General features: G+C 38.2%; 1 protein-coding gene, 3 non-coding genes and 1 pseudogene across 7 annotated transcripts; 4 read left to right on the top strand and 1 right to left on the bottom strand.

Annotated features, from left to right (window-relative positions):
• The first annotated feature begins 942 nt into the window (after positions 1-942).
• LOC145610367 (putative pentatricopeptide repeat-containing protein At3g08820 pseudogene) lies at positions 943-5,722 on the top strand (annotated as a pseudogene). The gene is made up of 3 exons (XR_014106275.1): positions 943-1,107; positions 2,067-2,179; positions 2,303-5,722. The product of XR_014106275.1 is annotated as a putative pentatricopeptide repeat-containing protein At3g08820 pseudogene (transcript).
• A 1,331-nt stretch (positions 5,723-7,053) lies between these two features.
• On the top strand, positions 7,054-7,124 carry TRNAG-GCC (transfer RNA glycine (anticodon GCC)). Its single transcript has one exon. It is a non-coding gene; the product is annotated as a tRNA-Gly (tRNA).
• A 502-nt stretch (positions 7,125-7,626) lies between these two features.
• Positions 7,627-18,736, bottom strand: LOC145610349 (uncharacterized). 3 transcript variants are annotated; one of them, XM_081665701.1, is made up of 4 exons: positions 18,422-18,736; positions 17,516-17,585; positions 17,322-17,401; positions 7,627-7,888 (listed from the first exon to the last, which is right to left on the bottom strand). In XM_081665701.1, exons 1-3 carry the CDS (start codon positions 18,611-18,613, stop codon positions 17,349-17,351), a joined length of 315 nt encoding a protein of 104 aa, XP_081521827.1. In that variant the 5' UTR covers positions 18,614-18,736; the 3' UTR covers positions 7,627-7,888; positions 17,322-17,348. The 3 variants fall into 3 exon arrangements, with proteins under 3 accessions (XP_081521827.1, XP_081521813.1, XP_081521820.1); XM_081665687.1 differs by having other exon boundaries at positions 7,627-7,874; XM_081665694.1 differs by having other exon boundaries at positions 7,627-7,855.
• A 3,267-nt stretch (positions 18,737-22,003) lies between these two features.
• Positions 22,004-22,074, top strand: TRNAG-GCC (transfer RNA glycine (anticodon GCC)). The gene has a single exon. It is a non-coding gene; the product is annotated as a tRNA-Gly (tRNA).
• Positions 22,075-22,077: 3 nt separating this feature from the next.
• LOC145625564 (small nucleolar RNA snoR114) lies at positions 22,078-22,167 on the top strand. Its single transcript, XR_014110504.1, has one exon. It is a non-coding gene; the product is annotated as a small nucleolar RNA snoR114 (small nucleolar RNA).
• Positions 22,168-24,100: the final 1,933 nt, after the last annotated feature.

Genomic DNA, 24,100 nt, shown 5'->3' with positions numbered 1-24,100 from the left:
TAATTTAAAGATTCATATTTTAATAAATTCTGAAGAAAAAAAAAAGAGTCATGGTCCCTCAACTTTTGCTGACTAGGCTAGGTCCCTAAACTTTTGATTGGAAAACACCTTTCAAGGTGGGGGAGGGACTAAAATGCTCCAAAAAAGTTGAGAGGGATTAAAACTTACCCTTATACAATAGTCCAGGGACTGTATTTATGCTTTACTCAAAGTTTCAATCGTTCTTACTTTAATTGACAGAAATTACATTAGAAATTCCCCTTGTGAGGAGATGTTTAATTTTTGGGTTTTTCTACATTATAACCCTTTAACTTTTCGTTTTCTTCGATGTGCCCTCTCTTTTTGAGAAATCTACACTATAACATCAAAATAGATTTAGTTTCCACACGGTAACATTGCCGTTAACAATTCCGTTAGTGGGGCCCACTCATCACTAAATAGAATTTTTTTTTTATCAATTTGCGTGTTGAAAATGGTTCCATTAAAGGGTTTGGGGGGTATTTTGGCTCTTAAAGGATCCAAATTGAGCTTAGATTTAGCCAAAAAATAACATAAATGCCTCGTTCTGCATATTAAGAAATGTCTCGATTTGCGTGTTTACGTATTTAATACGCAAAACGAGGCATTTATGTTATTTTTTTGCTAAATCTGAGCTCATTTTGGATTCTTAAGAACAAAAATAGCCCCCAAAACCTATAACGGAACCATTTTCAACACGCAAGTCGATAAAAAAAATATTATTTAGCGGTGAGTGGACCCCACTAACGAAATTTGTTAACGGCAAAATAACCGTGTAAAAACTAAATTTATTTTGAGGTTATAGTGTAGATTTCTCGAAAAAGGGGGCACATCGTAGAAAACGAAAAGTTAGAGGGTTATAATGTAGAAAAACCCTTAATTTTTTTACCTTAAAAAAAAAATAAAATAAAATAAAAACTTTAATTGATAGAAACGGTGTAGAAACGGTAATGGGAAGAAAGTTGGAGTATTGATTTCGAATATAATTCTCTTAAGAACAACCTCAAATATGAATATCGAGTAGAAAGATTTAGGGCATATTCAAACTCCTTTTCAACAAATTCAACTCATTCACTCATTAATCACTAGGTAAATTCTTTCATTGCCTACCTCTTTCGAATTCTAATTCTTACGTTGGCTAAGGTATTGTATTACAAGAATGTCAATTTGTGGTTTTGATTATGTTTTATGCCTTTAAATTGCATTCATAGATGTTTAATTTATGCCTAAACTAGTTAATTACTGGTTTTTTTTTCCCTGGAATTTGCTAGGTTCTGCTGCTAATACTTAATTGTTAACAATTGATGAAACCCATTATTAGTAATTTGGGTTTTTTCTTTGCAATTGAAACTTAGCTGCTTTTGAATCAGTTAGAGTGTTAGTAATTTAGTGTTTGGTTTGCAATTGAAACAATTCAGATTATTTGAGCTGTAAAATTCATATCGAAAGAGGATTTGAGAGATGATCGATTAGTATTCCTATGTCATGATGTATCTTTTGATTTCTACTTTGTTATCAGTAGTGTAGAGTTGTTTCACTTGTCTGTGCTCGTCATTTATTCAATTCATCATTTTGATATTGATTTTTTTTAAGTACTATGTAGGATATATAGCTTTTAATTTTTGTAGTTTAGATGGATAAGAGGAATAAGAATAACTAGTTATCGTCATTTATGCATAATGGGAAGCAGGTTCCTGTTGGTTACGCAAAGTGCTTCTTGTTCCCATTCTTGCTAATCACTAGGTTCTTGTCAATGTCATCATCAACTCAAGATAAATCTCAATTAGAATTGGACTTAATTGAATACTTTTAATTAGCTTCTGTTAATTCATGTAGCATAATCGTATGAAAGCCTCAAACTTTATTATATCAACAGTAGTTTACTAGTGTATGAGTCTAACTTTTCTAAAAGAGTTTACAAATGATGCTAAACTTTTTACAGGTAAAAAATATTAAAATGTTTTGATTGTTGAAGTCATTTCTAGAAGAATATTTTACGTTTGGAATTGGAAACTTAGGGACTAATTGGTAAATACTTTATCTTATAGGTTTCTTCTCATGGGTTGAACGTTGCAAACTTGACTCTTTCTGCGTCCTTAGTGAGAATAAGGAAGTTTGCTAGTTCAAATTGTTGATAAAAGGAGCAACTTGCAATTCCAAGGTATGGTTTCTTCTCATGGACTCATATTTGGTGTGTTTTTGGTTACTTTTTTATTAGTTGAAGCATAGTAATTGATCTGTATGGAGCCACAGCTGACGATCTTAGTATGCATATTGGTGAAAGGTACTCGGAGAAGATGGTGATGACTTTAGCAGGAACTCCAGCAATTCGACCTTCCGTTTCTGTCATAAAAGCTTTGGAGCTGAAAAGTTGTTTCGACATTGGCTTCAGATCCTTTGAGCACCTCAAACAAGCCCATGCGCGCCTTTTACGCCTTGGGTTGTGCCAAGAAATTCACCTCCTCGACGCCCTTTTGGGATATTACACTCAATTTGGCAACACCCAATATTCCAAACTTATTTTCGACCGGATCAATGAACACAACATCTATCTCTTTCCTACAATGATTAAACGGTTGGTTTCAAATGACTTGTTTGACGAAGCTATCAAATACTACCAATCTATGTGCTCAAAGAGCTTATTGCCCAATAGATTTACTATTTCATTCGCCCTGAAAGCTTGTGCTAGGATTTATGACTATCGGTCGGGATTGAAAATCCATAGCCTTGTTGTAAAATTGGGTTTTGATAAAAATATGTATGTTAATACTAGTCTGGTGTCCATGTACTCAAAATGTGGGAGTATATATGATGCTCATAAAGTGTTTGATAATATGCCGGAGAAAGATTTACGCTCTTGGAATGCGATTATTAGTGGATATCTTGATGCTGGAAAATTTTCTGAAGTTTTGAACTTGTTTAGAAGATTTTTGAGAAATGGTTTGAAACCAGATGGTTTCCCTCTTGCTAGGATTCTTTGTGCTTGTGCAGAGTTGGGCGCACTTGAATTAGGTGAGGGGATTCACAGGTATGTTAACTTAAATGGCTTAGGAAAAGATATGGCTCTAAATACCTCGTTGATTAACATGTATGCCAAGTGTGGATGTGTGGACAAAGCACGAGGCATCTTTGATCAAATGCTTAAAAAGGATGTAGTTGCTTGGACTACTATGATTCAAGGGTATGTAGCAAATGGTTTTGCAAAGGAAGCAATAGACATGTTCTTTGAAATGGAGAGAGAGAATGTAAAGCCTGATTGCAATGTCGTTGTTGCCGTGGTACATGCTTGTACAACGCTTGGAGCAATGAATTTGGGAGAGCGGGCAATCAACTCCCTTAAGTGGGAAGAAGTGGTGGCCAACCTTCCTCTTGGAACAGCCGTAATTGACATGTATGCTAAATGTGGGAATTCTAACTCTGCATGGAAAGTTTTTAAAGAGATGAAGGAGAGACATTGCAGTTTGGACTTCTACAATGTCTTTCCTATTCATGAATGGGCATGCTAAAGTTGCATTTGGTCTTTTTGCCCAGATGGTAAAATTTGGTCTTCAACCAAATGGTAGTACTTTCATAGGCCTGCTAAACCTTCATGTCTGTGGTGAATGTCATTCAGCAATCAAGATCATTTCAAGGATTACTAGAAGAGAGATTGTGCTAAGAGACACAAACCTCCATTTCTTTATTGTCGGGACATGTTCGTGTAAAGATTATCGGTAAAGTTTCAATTCACACAGCAAAGTTCTTGGTTGGATGACAATTTAACCAAGACAAACATCATAGCTCTTTCCTCTGTGAACTTTACAAATATATGCGGAAGTTTTTACAGATGCAAAAGAAAGAAGGTGATGTTTAGTTGAGTACTTTTTGTGCAGCAAACATTTCTACGGGAAGTCATGCTACTGTATCTCTTGCTTCCCCCTTTTTGTCACTCTAAGCTAAAACCAAAATTCTGATGATTCCAAGGATCATATTCCTTTGTTTCTGTATCTCTTGCTTCCCGTTTTTCCTACATCGATTCTTACTCTGATTTATACTTCATCAAACTTCATGAGTAATGAAGTTGATGATAATGAAGATAAAGCTGAATTATGGATAAGCTTCCTGTAATGTTTTCAGGTTCTCTCTCCCTCTTTTTCTTTTCCAGAATATATTCATATCTGCTGCATTATTTACCAGTGGTGTCTTTGGAATGGAGGATTTAGGGCTCATTTCTCTCACACTTTCACTGTAAATTTGTTAATATAAAAATAGCTAACATGTTTATCAGATGCAACCATTTAATAATTGATCCCTATCAGATCTTAAAAGTTTTGGTAAATCTTTAATTTGAGTTTTTTTTTTTTGGTTTACTTTTGTGAATATGAGACTGAAACCAGCAGGGAATTGGGGCAGATTTTCTCTGGGTTAAAAGAAATTTTGATGATAATATATCTAAGACTTCTTTTATAGATTATTATGGGTTGTATACTTGCTTGTGTTATAGTGTTAGGTGACATGTCTTCAATAATGCATGGGACATATATATGTGTGTGTTAGTCACCTGTTATGCTATGCCAGCAACTGGAAAGAAGTATTGATTCATTCAGAAGATATTCAGTAAGCTATCTTATGAATTCTGAGTTACGGAATCAAGGGAGACCAATGCTAGAGTTTTAATGTCAGATAAATCAAGTAGCGCTTTTTGTGGAGGAAACAAAGACCAATTGAGAGCACATATGGACATATGGTAAGCATGTTGACAGCCACTGGACACAGAGTGCAATGAGTTTTATCATTTTCTCCCCCCACCTTTATTTGATACCTTTCCATTTCCTTTTTCAGATTTAAACAATTGCACTTAATGATTTGAAGGTGGTATGATTTATTAGGAAGCGTTTCTGAACATTGATGCATCAGCTAGTTTCGCCTCTGACTACTGTGACTAGTATAGCTTATGAATCACATAAAGACCTTACCTGGAGCAACTGATCAAGTATTGGCAATCAACAAGTCAAAAGATCTTGAACATTGAAGATAGTTCTTCGTTCCTGATTCGAGTGGTAGGTTCTTCATTTGATCATTCATTTTCAGATTCTCCAGGTCACAAAATCCCCAACTTTTAACCAGGTATCGACTTCAAATATTTTTGCTAAAAGAAAATTTCTACTGTTAGCAATCTAATATTGTACAAGTAATTTGATTAGATATTTGGGTGTTTAGAGAGCCACAAGGGCAGGTGATGAAAATCGATCTGAAGATCTCTTGGAATCGGGAGAGGAGCTCTAACCACTTGAGCTATCCCTCACTCTCAATTTGATTAGATATTTCCTGAATATAAACATCTTTCAAGATGAACAACTATTTATGATACATCAAATGGATTCATAAGCATTCACAGAAGAGAAATTCTTTGTCCAATTCTTCTGCTCTTTTTATATGTTTTTTGAGGCGATGTAGTCTTGTTATGCTTCACGATTTGAGGACCTTCGACTGCATGAACTTCAGTATCAGCCTACTCAATGTGTTTCTGCATTCTCGACTATAACTATATTTGATAAGCCAGAATTGGAAGTATGGGAGTTGAACACTGATGATGTGCACAGTGGCTTAGCAGAGTAGCAATTGAAGTAATTTGTATGATTCTATGCACAAAGATATGTAATTATGCAGAGCAGAACAGTTGCTGTTTGTATGAATATTTACAAATATGTTCCACTTCTGTAGGATAAATTAGACCTGGCAAATGGGTCATTCGGGTCGGGTCAAAAGGTTATCGGGTCAAGTTCGGGTCGGGTCATTTCGGGTCTCGGGTTGATTTCGGTCGACTGATAATCGGGTCAGGTATCGGGTCAACACTTCGGGTCGGGTCAAGTTTGGGTCGGGTCACTTCGGGTTGGGTCAATTTTCGGGTCGGGTCAATTTTCGGGTCAAATTCGGGTGATGCATTGGGTTACACATTACAGATTAATAAAAAAAATTAAGTCAATTTGATTACGGTTTTTTTCTATTTCGGTTTGCTAAGATCAACTCTTTAGCTTAAATGAATTATGGTCATTTCAGGTATAAGATAATTTTGGTTCGGTTCACTTGGGTTTCGAGGCTATTTGGGTCAATTTATTCAATTTAAAGGTCGAGTCAACTTCAAGTCTCAGGTCAACTTCGGGTCGGGTAATTTCGGGTCGGGTCATCTTGGGTCGGGTCGTTTCAGGTTTCGGGTCAAGGTCGGGTCAGTTCCACTTCGGGTCGGGTCATTCGGGTCGGGTCATCGGGTTTGGGTCAGGATTGCTAGGTCTAGGATAAATGTATGAAATATCATCATTTAGACATTGTAACATTGACAAGAAAACACTATTGAAAGTTTGTATGATGAATTTTTTTTTTTTTTTAATAATATTGTACTGCTACCCGAAGTTATTTGGTTACCCATAAAATGTCTTCTTTTGTGATGTACATTTAGCCTATTAACTTATTCTTTTCCCACTCTAAAATAACATATAAATTGATTACTCTGTTCGTTTCATTTTTATTTAATCTTAAAAGCGCATCTGGTGAATCTGTGACTATGAACATGCTCAATTAAAAAAATGTGTGAAAATTGATTTTAAAAAAAATTGTTACTTTAAAATTCATTTCAAGACAAATTTTGCACACATATCCCACGTGATGATCATCCTAATAGTATATCTTTGTAGTGGAAGTCTATAAAATTTGGCCATAAAAGTCTAAAAAAAAAAAAAAAAAAAAAAAAAATTATTTTATTAGAATCTATCTTTTTGAACTTATTTTTCTAAGATGAGCCAATAGTCATTTTAAAAGAAATAAAATAGTCATATACTCGTACTTATGAATTAGATGGCTCTTTTTTTTTTTTATTAAATTAAAATAAAAATTCTAGTTTCATCTACTGTATTAATCAAGGCTACAAGCTACAACAGTTCAAAATCATCAATTAGTATGACAAAATTTTAAATGAAAATTAAATTCAACCTCTGAATTATCTTTGAGTATTAACTCTTGGAAGAAGTAGTTAAATATACTACAAACTTGATCAAAAAAGCACCAGTGGTCTAGTGGTAGAATAGTACCCTGCCACGGTACAGACCCGTGTTCGATTCCCGGCTGGTGCAACAAATATTTCAAGTTATGATTGCCCGTCACATTTGAATCTGACTGATCAGCTAAATAATAGCGCATCTGAACTTGAATTTTTGTGTCTATGTTTCCATGCTTGTTCCATAGTTCATATAATCATATGAGTATGTGTCATCCTAAAGTCGAAATCTTGAGAGGCTTTCATGTCATATCAATAAGCTTCTTCTACGTAAATGATGTTATTGTTATTTTACATCGTCTTTTTTTCTTCTTTGTAGCATACCAGTATTTGCTTGTTACTAGTAGAGAGAAATAAGAAAATAGAGTAAGTGTTTACATATTGTACTTTATTTTATAACAAGTGAGAAAAATAATCATTAGAAAGCGCTCTTTACTAGGGGAATTCCTATATAAGGATGAAATTTCGTGTATGCTTGAACTATTTTGCTTACACTTGCGACTTTGCGAGTTGTGACTTGTGTTATTAGTTAGGATTAGGAAGGAGTATGTGTATATCAATAGTTATACTCTTAACGGTGCTTAAAATATGCTTCCTTGATTCAATTTCTTTCCAAAATCAACGAAAGGTAATTTTACAAACATTTATGATGATAAAATAGAAAAAACAGTGCTCGAGCTTCTTTTCTTAGTTTCTCAAGCTTCTGATTTCCACGGCCCCCATCCAGCTTTCGCATTCCATCCCCAAATCTAAAATCCAGAGTTTTTTAAATAATACCAAGTTGGCTTCTCACTTTCCAGCTTCATACTACAAGATCGACGAAAACCTGATGATGCACAACTACTATCAACCTTTAAAATTTTTTATACGAAGTAGAAAATACAACAAAAGTATCTAGAATAAACAGCAATGGCTTAACCCTTTCTACTTTTTCTCAACTACATAAGATATCAGAACACATCTATATATGCCAAGCATAGAATGGAGTAGTTGTAACACTCTAGTGGTTACTTACTTGTATTAATATTAAGTTATGCAATAAAGATGTGATTTTTGAGGAAAATGGGCAGCTCTTTGATTAATATGAAAATGGCAGTAACAAACAAGGGTAGCTTGAGGCTACTAGTCTCTGATTTTAGTACCTTTAGGGCACCACTCTCTAGCCTAGGAATTACTATGATCTTGCCTGCCTCCCACATCCCACTCTCCCTTTCTTATATATACATAATCTGCCAAAAAGAGAAAACAACAAAAGTTGTTAAGGCAGCTGTCAAGGCTCCCCCCTGATTGGGTGACGCTGCTGTGCTTGGTGACTGCCCTCTACTTGCTGTGCATTTCCTGACATTCCATTTTGCTGCTGTTGACCCCTCCTTCTCCTTCTAGAATAAGTAATCCAATCATGACCCTTGTTGAGCAATGAGTCCGTTACATTCCCTCCCCCTAGAAGACTCACCTTGTCCTCAAGGTGGAAGGAAGGAAAACGCTCGTTCAAGAGAGAAGCTACTTCCCACGTGGCTTCCATCATGGGCAAATGTTCCCACTTAACCAACACCTCCAGATGAGAAGGAGAGCTGCTAGATTTTCTGATAGCCAGCACCTGCTCTGGTTCTGCCAGCAGCTCCAGCTCTGCTGTCAGCTGAGGTGGTATGGAGGGGCTCACTTCTTGGCTACCAAGTGCCTTTTTCAATTGGGAGACATGGAACACAGGGTGTACGCGACAAGAGTCAGGCAAACTCAGCTTATAGGCCACATTTCCCACGCGTTGCTCCACCAGAAATGGCCCATAAAAACGCGGAGAGAGCTTCTCGTTAGGTCTCTTAGCAAGAGATTTTTGTCTATATGGCTGTAGCTTAAGGTAGACATAATCTTCCACTTGAAATTCGACCTCTCGTCTCTTCAAATCAGCATTTGCCTTCATTCTTTGCTGTGCACGAAGCAAGTTCATCTTCAGGTCTTCAAGCACCCAGTCCCTTTCTTGTAGCCAGACTTCCAAGCTATCCACCGGAGTTTGACCTTTTCCCACCTTAACTAGCTTCGGAGGATCCCTTCCATAGACCACTCGAAATGGGGTAAACCCGATTGATTCATGATGAGCGGTGTTATAAGCAAATTCAGCCCAATGCAACCACTTCCCCCAAGATTTCGGCTGTCCATTCACGAAGCACCTTAGATAGGTTTCCAAGGTCTTATTGACTATTTCCGTTTGACCATCGGTTTGTGGGTGATATGAGGTGCTTCGCTTGAGGTCCGTGCCTTGTAGCTTGAACAGCTCTCGCCAAAAAATACTCATGAAAATGCGATCCCGATCCGAGACTATGGAACTAGGAAACCCATGAAGCTTGACTACTTCCTTCACAAAAATGGCAGCTATATTGGCAGCACTATATGGGTGTTTTAGCCCGATAAAATGAGCATACTTGGAGAGTCTATCTACCACAACCAAGATAGAATTCATCCCTATTGAATTGGGTAAGCCCTCAATGAAGTCCATGGAGATGTCCTCCCATATGGCTTCGGGAATGGGTAAGGGTTGCAAGAGTCCCGCGGGTTGCATTTGAGAGTGCTTTGCTTGTTGACAGACGGGGCAGCGTTGCACATGCTCCCCTACATCCTTCCTCATCCCAATCCAATACCACTCCGAAGCAATCCTCAAGTAGGTTTTAGTCTCTCCTTGATGTCCTCCAATAGGGCTATCATGATACTCTCGCAAGAGCTTGGGAATCAAGGCGGATGACCTGGGAATTGCCACCCTTCCCTTAAACAACAACCTGCCATTCTCCATGGAGTACCCCACATACGGCCCCCCTCCCTGCTGCACTGCTGCTGCTATTTTTCCCAAGAGGTCGTCCTCTTCAATTTCTTTTTCCAGCTCCTCCCACTTAACACCTTGGACAGAGACCATGGCTGCCATTTCCAGCTCCGAACCACCCCTCCTAGAAAGGGCATCCGCCACTCTATTGCTAGCCCCCGGCTTAAATTGAATTTCAAAGTCGAAACCCAATAATTTGCGCACCCACTTTTGGTAATCTCCTCCCACTTCCCTTTGCTCCATCAAATACTTCAAACTTTGTTGATCCGTCCTCACCACAAAATGACGGCCTAAGAGATAGTGGCGCCACTTAACAATGGCTAAGCAAATCGCCATTAGTTCCTTCTCATAGGTGGCCTTTGCTTGCGATTTAGGGCCCAATAACTTGCTGTAAAATGCTATAGGCCTAGAGTCTTGCATTAACACCGCCCCTAAGCCATAGCCCGAGGCATCGGCCTCTATCACAAACAACTTGCTGAAATTTGGCATCGTTAGCACAGGGGCAGCCACCATAGCAGCCTTGAGCTGCTCAAATGCCTTGGTTGCTTCGGTTGACCACCCAAAATTATCTCTCTTAAGTTGTTCGGTCAAGGGTCTAGCTATTTGAGCATACCCCTTAATGAACTTCCGGTAGTAGCCGGTTAACCCCAAAAAACCCCGCAACTCCTTCAAATTCCTTGGAGTAGGCCACTCCACCATGGCCTTGACTTTTTCCATGTCCACCGCCACCCCACTTTTGGACACCACGTGCCCCAAATAAGCTACTTGCTGCTGCCCAAACTCGCATTTCTTGAAATTCACCACCAAGTGATGTTCCTTGAGTAACCCCAACACCACCCTCATGTGCTCACGATGACTCTCTATGTTGGGACTATAAATCAAAATGTCATCGAAGAAAACCAACACGAATTTCCTCAAGTGTGGTCGGAACACTTCATTCATCAAAGCTTGAAAAGTGGCGGGAGCATTTGTAAGCCCAAAAGGCATTACCAAAAACTCATAGTGGCCCTCATGGGTCCGGAAAGCGGTCTTGGGTGTATCCTCCTCCTTCACCAAGATTTGATGATAGCCCGACTTGAGGTCGAGCTTGGAAAAAATGGCCGCCCCATGTAACTCATCCAAGAGCTCATCGATAATGGGAATGGGGTACTTGTCCGGAATTGTTTCCCGGTTCAAGGCACGATAGTCTACACAAAAACGCCACGAGCCATCCTTTTTTTTAACCAACAAAACCGGGCTTGAGAAGGGGCTCACCGAAGGCTTGATGATTCCGGCCATTAACATCTCCCTAATCATCCTTTCAATCTCATCTTTTTGAAATTGGGGGTACCGGTAAGGTCTTACACTCACCGGATTGCTCCCCTCTTTCAACACAATTGAGTGATCATGTCCCCTCTTCGGTGGTAACCCTTTGGGTTCAGCAAAAACACTCTGGTATTCCTCCATTACTTCCCTTAACCACGGGGGTGGTGCTGCCGCCAGTGGCTCGGTTCCTCCTGCCCTCGGTTTTATCTCCACGTGGTTGATTTCTACCCATAAGCCCTCCCCTTCGTGTCTTAAAGCCCTCAACATAGCCCTAAGCGACACCTTGGAGTGCTCTAGCGCGGGATTACCCACCAAAGTCACCCTCCGATCCCCCACCATAAAACTCATGATATGTGTCCTCCAATTATGCGTGACCGACCCCAACTTCTCTAACCACTCAATTCCCAAAATCATGTCAGCACTCCCCAATTTCAGAGGCAGGAAGTTTTCCACCACCACAAAACCTCCATTCAACACCAACCGTACCCCTGTACATCTCCCTTTTCCCCCAATTACATCACCATTCCCAAGAGACACTCCAAATTCGCGGTCCCCGCTCACCGGAATTCCCACCTCCTCCACTAGAACCTCTGACACGAAGTTGTGTGTGGCACCGGGGTCCACTAACACCACCACCGACTTCGGACCGACCCTCCCTTCCAATTTCATGGTTTTCGGCCTCGAGATTCCCACCAGAGAGCAGAGGGTGGCTCCGGCCACCACCTCGTCGTCGCTGGAGTCCAGTTCAGGGGGTTTGGACGGCCCAGCACCGCCGTCTTCTTCGCCGCCGAGCAGCAGCACACTAAGCTCGCGATTCTTGCAGCGGTGGCCCACGCTCCAACGCTCATCGCACCTAAAGCAAAGGCCCCTGGCCTTGCGTTCTTGGTGCTCGAAATCCGTCAGCCGCCGCGGCTCCCCGGATCGCGCCGTTGAGCTGGCGGTGGATCGGGGCAGACTAACGGAGCCCTGAGACTCCGGGGTGAGGATCGGGGCTTTTGGCCACCCCTTGAAGGTTGTGGCTTGTTGAGCAGGGGTTCCAAAGGTATTAATGAGACCAGATCCGACGGGTGATTTGGATCCAGATGACCCAGCTGCGCTGGTAGTGGGTCGACCCGATCCGAAGTAACCGGGTGGTTTCCTAAGCCCGCCGACCCGATTTCTCTCTTCGACCCGACCCGCGATCTCCATGGCTTGTTCTAGGTTAAACGGGTTCATGAGTCTGACGTCAGCCTTAATGTCGTCTTTAAGTCCTTGTATAAAATGACCCATCATAATCGTTTCGGGAATGTCTTCCAACGGCGCTGAAAGTTCGATGAATTTCTTCCGATACTCCATGACCGTCGTCTCCTGGCTTGCGGCGAGCCACTGCTCGTGTAAACTCCCGGCGTGAGTTGGCCGGAATTGACGCAAGATCCGCGCCTTCATGCTCTCCCACGTAGCAATAGGCCTCCTTCGATTTTCCCATTGGAACCACCTAAGCGCGTCCCCCTCCAACGCCGAGACGGCCGCCTGCATTTTCTGTTCCTCCGTGAGATGGTAGTGGAGAAAATATTTCTCCCCTTTTAAGATCCACCCATCCGGGTCCATGCCTTCGAATATGGGCATATCAAGCTTCCTCGGCTTCCAATGGTAATCACCACCGCCGTTCAGGTGGCGATTCTCATGGTTATAGCCTAGCCCCTGTTCGTGATGCCTCTGAGTCACCAAGTTTCGCAGCTCTTCAAAGAACTGTGCTTGTGTGGTGGCGTTCGCAGCGGTCTGAGCTTCCTGCTGCTGCCGGAGTAGCTCAATTTGATTATCTAGCTTCTCATTGGCCTCACTCAAGGTTTTCTTAAGTGTCTCTTCCTGTGTTTTCATTGCCGTTTCCAGGGCTTGCAATCGAGTTTGAACTCCAGCCATTTGCTCATCCAGGTTATCACACCTCTGTGTTGCAGATGTGACCATCAGAGTACGGAGTGGTGGTTTCCGGCGCCGGTGGTCGCAGGACCGCCGCTCTGATACCACTTGTAACACTCTAGTGGTTACTTACTTGTATTAATATTAAGTTATGCAATAAAGATGTGATTTTTGAGGAAAATGGGCAGCTCTTTGATTAATATGAAAATGGCAGTAACAAACAAGGGTAGCTTGAGGCTACTAGTCTCTGATTTTAGTACCTTTAGGGCACCACTCTCTAGCCTAGGAATTACTATGATCTTGCCTGCCTCCCACATCCCACTCTCCCTTTCTTATATATACATAATCTGCCAAAAAGAGAAAACAACAAAAGTTGTTAAGGCAGCTGTCAAGGCTCCCCCCTGATTGGGTGACGCTGCTGTGCTTGGTGACTGCCCTCTACTTGCTGTGCATTTCCTGACATTCCATTTTGCTGCTGTTGACCCCTCCTTCTCCTTCTAGAATAAGTAATCCAATCATGACCCTTGTTGAGCAATGAGTCCGTTACAGTAGTGTACATCAAGAGAGAACAAAAGAATTTAAAGACAAGTGATTTCCATTATAAACCTTACCAAACCTCCCTAATAAAGAGGTTTAAGGTCTTGCAGACAGCTCTACTGAGTTTTTATTCACATCAAAATTTAAAACCTGCAGTCTGCACTCGACTGATCCTCCTGCAGGGTGGCAGCCTGACTGGTCTACTGTCATTCGGATAAAACATAAAGATTCATTGATTCCAAATTTGTATATAAGACTGTCCAAGCAGCTCATATCTTCAACCTCCACTAGTCCAAGGCTGATAAATGATCAATTCAGAATATGCCAAGGATCCTAAATCAGGGGGGTTCACATCAAAATGATTACTTATAAATGTAGGTGTCGCTCTGAGGTCTAGTAAATGGTAGTTCGGCTTGTCTACCAATTTCATTTGTGTTACTAGCAAAAAACCTCACATAACCAAAGCCAGCATTCAATCTAACAAATCCTTATTGTAGCCTGTAGCTTGTCTTGTCTTTCAACTCTACCCCGTATTAATATGGGGAAAAAAATATTCAGGAACAATGGGTTGCATCAGCTGTGGTAAGACTCCTAGCATTACTCACATAAATCATCTGAATGCCCTAGAGATTACTGAGCTGATTGTAAACAAGCAAGCGTATGATGCCCTGTTGTTAGGGTGACTACTTAGAAAGCAGGAGGACTAGTGTGTCCTCCTGGTAGGGTCATTGGTTATATGGGAGCAAGTGTATGGTCTATAGACGGCAGATTCTTTCTAAGTGCACATTGCACCATCTGCCTCTCTGTTGTGTCAACAGAGGAATTCAGCAACCCACAGTCTCCACCGTGTAGGAAGGCAAAGGATCAAGATCTGAGCTTTGCCCAGTGGGGGTCTTAAGAAGTAAGAACAGAACTGGATGAAATGGAAGATAGTAAAAGATCCTATAGATTTGTTTAACTATGATAGTGATACACCACTCGCCTGAGTGTAATAAACAGAAATTATGGGCAGAATATAAAGAAAACGACAAAAATGATAGATGATATGTGGATTACAGAACATTATAAGGATTTTCAAGGTTCCAAGAAGCTTGATCCTCTCCCATATACACTGAAACTGGAACACTCGATAAAATTTTAATACTCTTCCCTCTATTCTCCTATATATATATAGACACGCTGCTCTTTTCTATCTAATTCTCCCAACTTCGTCCTCAAGCTATTTCATAAGAGAATTAAAAGATCATATTTTAATGTATCCCTCCCCTACACTCCCTCCATGCATGACATTGAGCAGGACAGGATCATAGAGCATAGAATGTGTTCAGAACTCATTCTTTAGCTTTGTATATACTGTAAGATATTTGAAAATAGTAGTATAAATAATGTTTTAAAATAGTAGTATAAATAATGTGCAGCAGAAGATTGTTAAAATTAAATTCTAACAAGGATCAATCTCACATCTTCTATTATTCACAATACTTCTTCAGATGATTAAGCTTACGGAAATCTTTAACACATTACTACCAACAAATAATGTTTGAAAATAGTAGTATAAATAATGTGCAGCAGAAGATTGTTAAAATTAAATTCTAACAAGGATCAATCACACATCTTCTATTATTCACGAATACTTCTTCAGGTGATTAAGCTTAAGGAAATCTTTAACACATTACTACCAAGAAGATGCGAGTAACACCACTAATCTCAGCTATTAAACAATATTAGAATACATAAAATGTTTAAGAAATTAATTAGTGAAAAAATACATGTAATTGATTAATTAATACCAAGTATAGTATATCATAGAATCATATAGCTGGGATGGTATGGTTGTAACATTGTATTAAGCTCCTAAAGCCAAGATTGTTTACTCAAATAGAATAGGAGGATTCCTCGATATATGATTTCAACTCAGATGGGAATCAATCATTTCTTGGGTCATAATAAAACATCAAAAAGTTTGATAGACTTGAACATTCACAGTTTTAGGGTTGGTTCTATACGTCTATGTTTGGCTGGATGTACTCCAAGATCAGGAAAATTTGGTAGTTAAACAGGATAACTTGAGTTCTCTGCTTGGGTGGAAGCATGCAGTTTCCATGATGAAAGACTTTAATACTTAATAGAGGTGTACAGTGCAAGCTCAGCTGGTTGTGGTGAGGTCTCTTGTGCTCTCTTCTCACTCAATATATAGTGGTTTAAAGAGATAATGGTATGTAACTTATGTCAATCAATGTCCTTTAATACTAGCAGATGGATCCACTAAAAGGTTGACTCTTCATCCAGGCAGCTGTATTGAGGCTTTCGCCATCTTCAGGCAAGCAAAATGGAAGCAGCATCAAAAGCTGGTACAGGAAGTTACAGAAACATCACAAAAGGATTTATCTACCATCTACCTTCTTCCAATCAGTTCTTCCTTATGCATTATGCTCAATTCTTCAATCTAAATTCTAATGGAGTCCAAAGGAAACAGAAACAGGAGTGCTTTAGATGCTTCCCATTTATCAGAAAATAGCAACGAAGACGAAGAAAGAGAGGTAAAATTTGATGATACTCCAACTTTTCCTCATCACAACCCGTATCTAAACAATTTTCAACTGCTAATACAAACTTAATTAACATACAAAGAAAGAACGTCAAAAAAAAATGCACCATGAGCAAAGGTCATATGCTTGTTCTCATGTGGGTCAGTGGATGATCATTGCTTACCACACTAGACATGGTCACTGCTTGAAATTCAGGGTCAAGTAGGTATCTACCTACAAAAACTTTGATTAATCTATACAGATGGGACCAGACTCCTCAATACTGATGGACGAGATTCTTTCAAAAACAAGCCAATCCTAGAATATTGCTTATTAGCTAGAGCTTGTTAAAGCTCCAGCGGAGACGGATCAGTAGCCTATGAGGGAAGCTCGAGCAATTCATCTCCGAGTTCCAAAAGAATTTTATATAAGGAGATGAGCTTTATCACCACGACAAAGTTATTTATAATTCTTCCACCGGAAGATTCAGCAAAAAAAAAAAAAAAAAAAAAAAAAAAAAAAAAAAAAAAAAAAAAACACCTAGATACTAGGTTCATTTTCAGAATATGCAACATGGCTAAACCAGCTTCTGAAGAATCACACTAATTATATATTAAAAGCTTCCTGCCAACGGGGGCACCTCAGGGCCCAAAGGAGAGCACAAGTGCTCCTAAATTTTAGGTTCAGTACTTCCAACTAACTCCCAAATTTCCAAATTTGTCCTATTGTTGCCCCTTCTACATGTTCTCCCTTCTAAGGAAGAGCGCCATAAGGAGAATATCCCAATGCCCCTGAAGGCCTCTTTCTTTTTTTTCAAATTTGCTCTACACGCATTCCAATCCCATCCAAGACCGCCATCTGACCTGCTTTCCCCTCTTTTCCTTCATTTTATTTCAGGGTTTGAGGTGAGCGAAGAAGAGGTTAAGTTTGAAGAGAATCCAGGTTTAATGATTTGATTTGAAAAGGTTATATAAGATGACCAAATCAGCTTAAGCAAAAGAAGAGCAAGAAGCCGAAGAAACATGCAATCAATATAAATACAATGAATTAATTAGACATCATGATTAAAATTGCACTAGAAATATATCATACACCATCACCAAAAAAGTGTGCATACAAAGAGTCGTACCACAAAATGAAATATCTCTATCTATAAAGTCTCAACTAGAAGGCCAGTGCCAAAGTAGTTAAAACTCACTTAGTTACCAATGTCCGATAAACTTTGTTATTGTGCTCCACCCATCAATTCATCAGAATCTGAATCACTTGCATTATAGCCTATGTAGACCACAGACAAGAAAACCAGAATAAGGAAAGGGAAAAGATAAGAATGATATAAGTGAGCAAGAACAAGAAACGTCAGGTTTTTTCCAAGGGAATGAAGGACGTTACCAGGGTGCTTTTCGCCCACTCTCCAAACTGATGATCTTACCCTAGAAGCCTTTGACATCCATACTTTTGCCTGAAATCCATAAATAGTGAGACATGATCTCAAACAAATAAGCAACATTATGGCACAAACCAAAGCTATCAAGAAGCAACTTATAAAAAGCACACTAACAAGTACTAGTATCTCACATCAATTCTAGTTGCTTCTACCGTTACAGTTCTTGCTGACAAGAGAGCCTCAAACTGCGTGGATATGTATTCCTAGGACGAAAAAAGGACTATGCACCAAAAGAAAAATAATCTTTACAACTTTAAAGCAAGCTATACAAAAAACTAGAACCCTAATATTTAGCCAAATCATTCGCCCAATTCATGTCGGAGCACAATCACTGAATCAAGTATCAGCTAATGCTTCAACAAAGAAGCAAAAGAAGAACTAACATATTTTGATTCCAATTCAAATTAAGGAATCCAACCAAACCCTAGGAATCTAACTGTCATAACACTACCCATTAGAGAACAATCAACCCCAAGCACAAACTGGATCCCACACGACTCAAAAAGCTGTCACAAACCCAGAATTTATCCATTCAATACATAGAATATGCAAACTTGTGCAATCACAATAGTCAACAAACAAATCAATCAACTGACAAAAACACACAATCACATTAAAGTCAGCCAAAATAAAATGATGGGCATCCATAAAAATCACCAAATAACACCAAAGTTACAAAATTGAACCAAAATTTTTCCCCAAAATAATAAATTTTTAGGGCAAATTCAAATTCACTAACTAACATCACTAATTCATGAAATTAACAAAACCCCACAATCAAACTCATTAAATTAACACAATCTAAAATGATGGGCATCAATAAAACTATCAAAAAATAAAAAAGGAAGGACCTTTTGGACATCTTTGGGAACACCATAACCAGAGAAATACATCTGACTAACAAGAACTTGCATATTAGTATCGCCGCCTTTAGCCTCCTTGAGAGTGTCTTGAAACCACCGCATCACACAGTCGGCCACCACCTCCGACAACGGCTGCCGTGCCTCTCTGCCGCCGTTGCTGCTACTGCCTCCGTTTTGCATGTCGTTTTATTGCTAATTCTCTGCGTTTTGCTCAATTATTTTCTGATTTTTTTTTTTCTTACCAAAATGAAAGAGGAGAAAATCAGGGGGAGAAATGGAAGCAATTGTAGCAAGAGAGATTCTCGTGAGAAGGGTTTTTACAAAATTGAAGTCAATTAGATATGTACGACGTCGTTTTGTATAGCAAAGCAGGGTCACTTTCAGCAGATATCCAGTTGCCAATTGATAAAGTGACAACCTTTTGCGGTTTTACATCCAACCAGAATTTTTTTCCTATGATTCGTTTTTTTTTTTTTTTGAAAAAAAAAAATTTAATTTCTTTTTTCTTTAAAAAAAAAAAAATTCGTTTAATCAATCAATTAATAACTATACACTAAAAGTCTAAAAGACACACCAAAAATTAACATGTGTCATTTTTTTGGTGCATCCCTAAGGGGTTTTTTTTTATTTAAAAAAAAAACAAATATTTTACATAAATATAAGAATTAAAAAAAAAATAATGTATCATATCACAATATATATTGATACCTTTCTTTCAAAAAAAAAAAAAAAAAAATTGATACCAAAAACTTAAGTAAGAAAATAAAATCAAATCAAATTCTTAACTTACATATTATTATATACAACTTTACCACTTTTATAACAATGTTTTTTAAAAAAATAAAAATAAAAAATCAATCAATCATCAATCAATCAATCAATCAATAACAATATACTAAAAGACACACCAGCAATGACACGTGTCATCTTTTGGTGTGTCCTTAGCATATATTTTAAATTTAAAAAATAAAAAATACTACCCCGTTTTTTATTAGTTGACACGTTTTGACTTTAGTACTATTCACACACTTCCCTTTGACCATGTTTTGTGATTTATATGTGAAGGAAAATATTGTCAAGTGGGATCTTGTTAGATTCATCACAATGTATATTTTCAAAATATCAACTTTTTATAATTTTTATTTATCGATAATTAAAGATATTAGCGATTGAATATGTGCATTGGCAAACGTGATTAAAGAAACGTGTCAACTAAAAAGAAACGGAGGAAGTAAAACTTTTAAAAATTGATAGATTATATACGCAAAATATTTACATCCAAAATTTAAGGAAAAAAAATAGTAGAATAATATATTTATAAACATAAATATCTAACCATATCTTTGTATAAATAAATTCTTATATTGGTAATTACATTTTTAATATATAATGATTATTTATAGTAAACAAAATCATGAATATATAATTTTCAACTTGGTGAATGAAAAATTATCATATTTGAAATATAAATAAATTGCCATCAAGGTTCAAAATAGAAGAAAGCAATATAATATGTATTCATAAAAGATTTAAAATAAAAAAATTAAGTAACTTGCAAAAATTGAAATGAATGTATTTTAGATTTAAAAAAGGAAAAATACACTTTAATAATCCCAACTATTAGCGATTTACTTTCGATAATCCCAACTAAGTTTTATTATCTAATAATCCCAACTATGCTATGAGTTTTCCTCTAGCAGTCCCAACCGGTCAACGAAGAGTCAACGATCTATTATAAGAGGTAACCATGACACGTGTCGATACATGATTGGTTCAAAATTTTTTTTTTAAAAAAGAAAAAACGCAAATCCCCAGCCACTCCTATCTCCCCTTCCCCCACTGTATAACCCCTCAGCCCAACCCCTTACGGCCTTACCCCACCTGGAACCAGCCGCCGCCACCTTAACACCCTTAAAGAGCCGCCAGACCCATCCCAACCCCCAAATCCAACACAACGGCCAGCGGGATTACTTCAATTAGCAGACCAAATCAGCACAGTCGTTGATTCAAGAGCCGAGGCTGGTGAGTGGTGACGACCATGGAAGTGACATCGTCGGAGGAGTTTCGGCGGCGAGGAATGAAGAATTTGAGGACAGAAGTTGAAATGGTGAGAGATTGGCCTGGGATTCGAAACGGTGGTAGATCGGGGTGGGGTTTTACGAGGCTTGAGATTGTATTCGAGTTGTGTCCGCCATTGATGCAAGTTTCTGTGGGTTGAGATTGCGGTGAGTGGCGGTGTTGATTTGCAGGTGGTTTATGGCGGTGAAATTCCGGTGCTATAATTCCGTCAGAGTTCTCGGCTCTCACTAAGCTTGAGGTGTTGGTTTGCAGGTAATTGATTGCGATTGTGTTGGTTTTGGGGGGTTGGGACTTGGGAGGGGTCGGCCGGCCGTTTTAGGGGGCGGCTGGCCGGTTTCCGAGGGGGGTCAGGGGTTGGACTAATGGTTTTACGGTGGGGGAAGGTGGAGAAGGGAGTGGCCGGGGTGTATGGGTTTTTTTCTTTTTTTTTTTTTATTTTTTTTCTAGACCAACCACGTGATGACAAGTGGAATTAAAAAAACAAAAAAAAAACATTTACCACTTCAGCAGGTACCCGGTTACTTGGACTGCTGGAGGAAAACTCATAGCATAGTTGGGATTATTAGATAATAAAGCTTAGTTGGGATTATTGGAAGTAAATCGCTAATAGTTGGTTTTATTAAAATGTATTTTTCCTTTAAAAAAATAAATTGATACTCCGTGACAAAAATTAGAAAACCGTGCATGGCACAGGATCTAACATAGTTGTATATAATTATGTGTGAAAAGCTTGTTGGGAAAGATAAGAAAAAATATTTTTAGTATCTGATTATTGAAAAAATATGTTGTATGAGAGAATGAATGATAGTGGGTAAAAAGGAGATCTTATGTATGGGTTAAATACATATTGCTAACATATTCATTTGGTTAACAAGAAAGATATGATATAAGGGCCTGTTCATATTTACTTATTTTCAGTTCAGTTCAGTTCAGTTCAGCTTCAATCAGTTCAGTTCAGTTCCAATCAGTTCAGTTCAGTTCAGTTCAGCTCTTAATTTCCCCCTCTCATAAAATATTCATTTCAGCTTAGTTCAGTTTAGTTCAGTTCAGTTCAGCTCCAATCAGTTCAGTTCAGCTCAGTTCAGTAAATATGAACATGCCCTAAATGTATTGGTGAAATATATTGTATATAAATATATGCATATTTTAAAATATTTTTGGAGCTAATATATTTTGGAGCTAAGGAAGTAGTTCAAAGTGTAAAAATCCATAATCTAAGTAGAATTTTATTACTATGTAGACATGTTAATTAGGGTCAGGTCATGAGTCATTTCAAATTAGGTCACTTCAAGTTACGAGTCAAGAAATGTTCAACCCTTGCCCAAAGTTTTGAGTTTGGGTCAACTCAACGGGTTTTGAACATTTATTTAATTTAATTTATTTTTGTTATTTTTTATTTTTTTAATGTAATTAAATCGAATATTTCTACCAACATTATTATTAGTCATTATATGCCCACTAGATGAATTTATGCTCAGCCATATCAATTAAGCACCAGTGGTCTAGTGGTAGAATAGTACCCTGCCACGGTACAGACCCGGGTTCGATTCCCGGCTGGTGCATTAAAGCTATGAGGAGATTTGCGCCGTTAGTGGCAGATTGGGTCCGCCACAATTTGTCTGACCTTCAGATTATACTATAGCGCATCTGAGCTTTGTTTTTTTTTTTTTTTTTTTTTTTTAAATAATTTTTGTTATTAAATCTCCATTTATTTATTTTTGGGTCCATTTTTATAAATTTAAATCATGCACTAATTACACTTAGACATATTTATTACTTTGTACTCGTATTTATCTCTTCACTTGTAATTATTGCGAGAAAAAAGTGATCACCAACTGAAGCATTGGCTCTAATAACACTTGTTGAGTCACACACACTCCACTCCACTCCACATTATACTTCGTATATGATATTGTTCGTTTTGAGCTTAGCATTTGTTTTTTAACATCTTCTCAAAAAGCCTCAAATAATGGAGTGTGCTTCCACTTATTAGGATGAAAGTCCTTTAATCTTTTTTTTTTTCAAGTGGGACTTGGGATGAACAACCCAACAATCGTTTTCAAATTTTTGAACTAATTTGAAGAGATCACGACATCAACCTTTAATTGAAGGTATGTATTTTAAGATCCAAAATTATCGAAGTTCAAAATTTACTGTAGTACATATAAGTGAAAAGATATGTATCCTCTAAATAGAAAGTATTTATGTACTCCATATTTGTATCTTTATAAAAATTCCCAATTCCTAGCTACTTTGTTGGTTGAAGTCTTTGAAATCATTGGTTTGGTTTCAAAAATTTTAATGCACAGCTAATTTGAAAAATAATACTACCTTCGTTTTCTATTAGTTGACACGTTTTAACTTTAGCATTATTCATGCACCTCCCTTTGACCATGTTTTGTGATTAATATGTGGAAAAAAATATAGTCAAATGGGATCTTGTTAGATTCGTCACAATATATATTTTCAAAATATCAACTTTTTATAATTTTTGTTTATCAGTAATTAAAGTATTAACGATTGAATTTGTGCATTGACAAACGTGACTAAAGAAAAGTCTCAATTAAAAAGAAACGGAGGAAGTATTCAAGGTGTGTTCTCTTCACCTTATAAGATCGGACTTGAACTTATCTAAACTTATTTGAACTTATTGAACTTATAATACTTTATTAGACCTGATTAAACTCCTTAAAACTTATTGGACCTTATTAGAACTTATTATTAGACTTGATTAGAACTAATTGGAATTTATCAAATCTTATTTAATTATTTAGAACTTATTAGAAATTATTTAACTTATTGAAACTTATTAGATTTTATTGAACTTATTAGACCTTATTGAACTCAATAGACCTTATTGTAACTAATTTTCATCAATAAATAATTTAAATTCCTGTTGTAGAATAATAATGATAGGTATGTACTATGTAATATAGATAATACCTAAGTCAGCCTCTGACTTTCATTAATTTGGTCTCTGTCTCATTTACTCAAGATTTGTGAGAATTTTTGTTTAAATTGAAGCCACCAAGTTTCTGGTGCGGCCAGCCACACGATGTGACAGGGTGCCAAGTCAGCAAATAATGACAAAGTAACCGACCCCTAAGCAAGTACCCCTCCTACCTGGTAACCCCTGACCCACCTAGCAACCCCAGACCGATTAAATAACCCCATACCAACTAACTCCTTCAACCTAGTAACCCCTCCGACCTAGTAAGTAGTAACCCCCCCTATTAACCCACCTAGTAACCCCTCCGACCTAGTAACCCACCTAGTAACCCCTGACCAAGTAACCCCTCTCACCTAATAACCCCTAACATATAGTAATTAAACCCTAATCCTACACCACCTAGTAACCCCTAATCCTACAACATCTCAAAGCCTTAAACTCCACCACACCACCACCAACTTTCGTACCCACTTCCCCACGCCACCAGCGCAGGCCCCTAACACCACCATCCCTAGTCCCTAACCATGATCCACCTACCTAAACCATTACCCAAACCACACCACCACCATTACCTAAACCACGCCATTACCAACTCCCATACCCACAACCCCGATACACCACCAACCCCAGCCCCGATA

This window comes from Chenopodium album, chromosome 3, assembly GCF_948465745.1.
Source record: "Chenopodium album chromosome 3, dcCheAlbu1.1, whole genome shotgun sequence".
Taxonomy (NCBI): domain Eukaryota; kingdom Viridiplantae; phylum Streptophyta; class Magnoliopsida; order Caryophyllales; family Amaranthaceae; genus Chenopodium; species Chenopodium album.
This window is presented reverse-complemented; position numbering and strand designations above follow the sequence as displayed.

Bases quoted from the DNA above. Each gene is read 5' to 3' on its own strand.
- LOC145610349 (XM_081665701.1), bottom strand. From the start codon at position 18,613: ATGCAAAACGGAGGCAGTAGCAGCAACGGCGGCAGAGAGGCACGGCAG. The intron at 17,586-18,421 runs GTCCTTCCTTTT...TATGGATTTCAG, and splicing joins TTCCCAAAGATGTCCAAAAG to GCAAAAGTATGGATGTCAAA. The intron at 17,402-17,515 runs GTAACGTCCTTC...TGGTCTACATAG, and splicing joins AGTGGGCGAAAAGCACCCTG to GCTATAATGCAAGTGATTCA.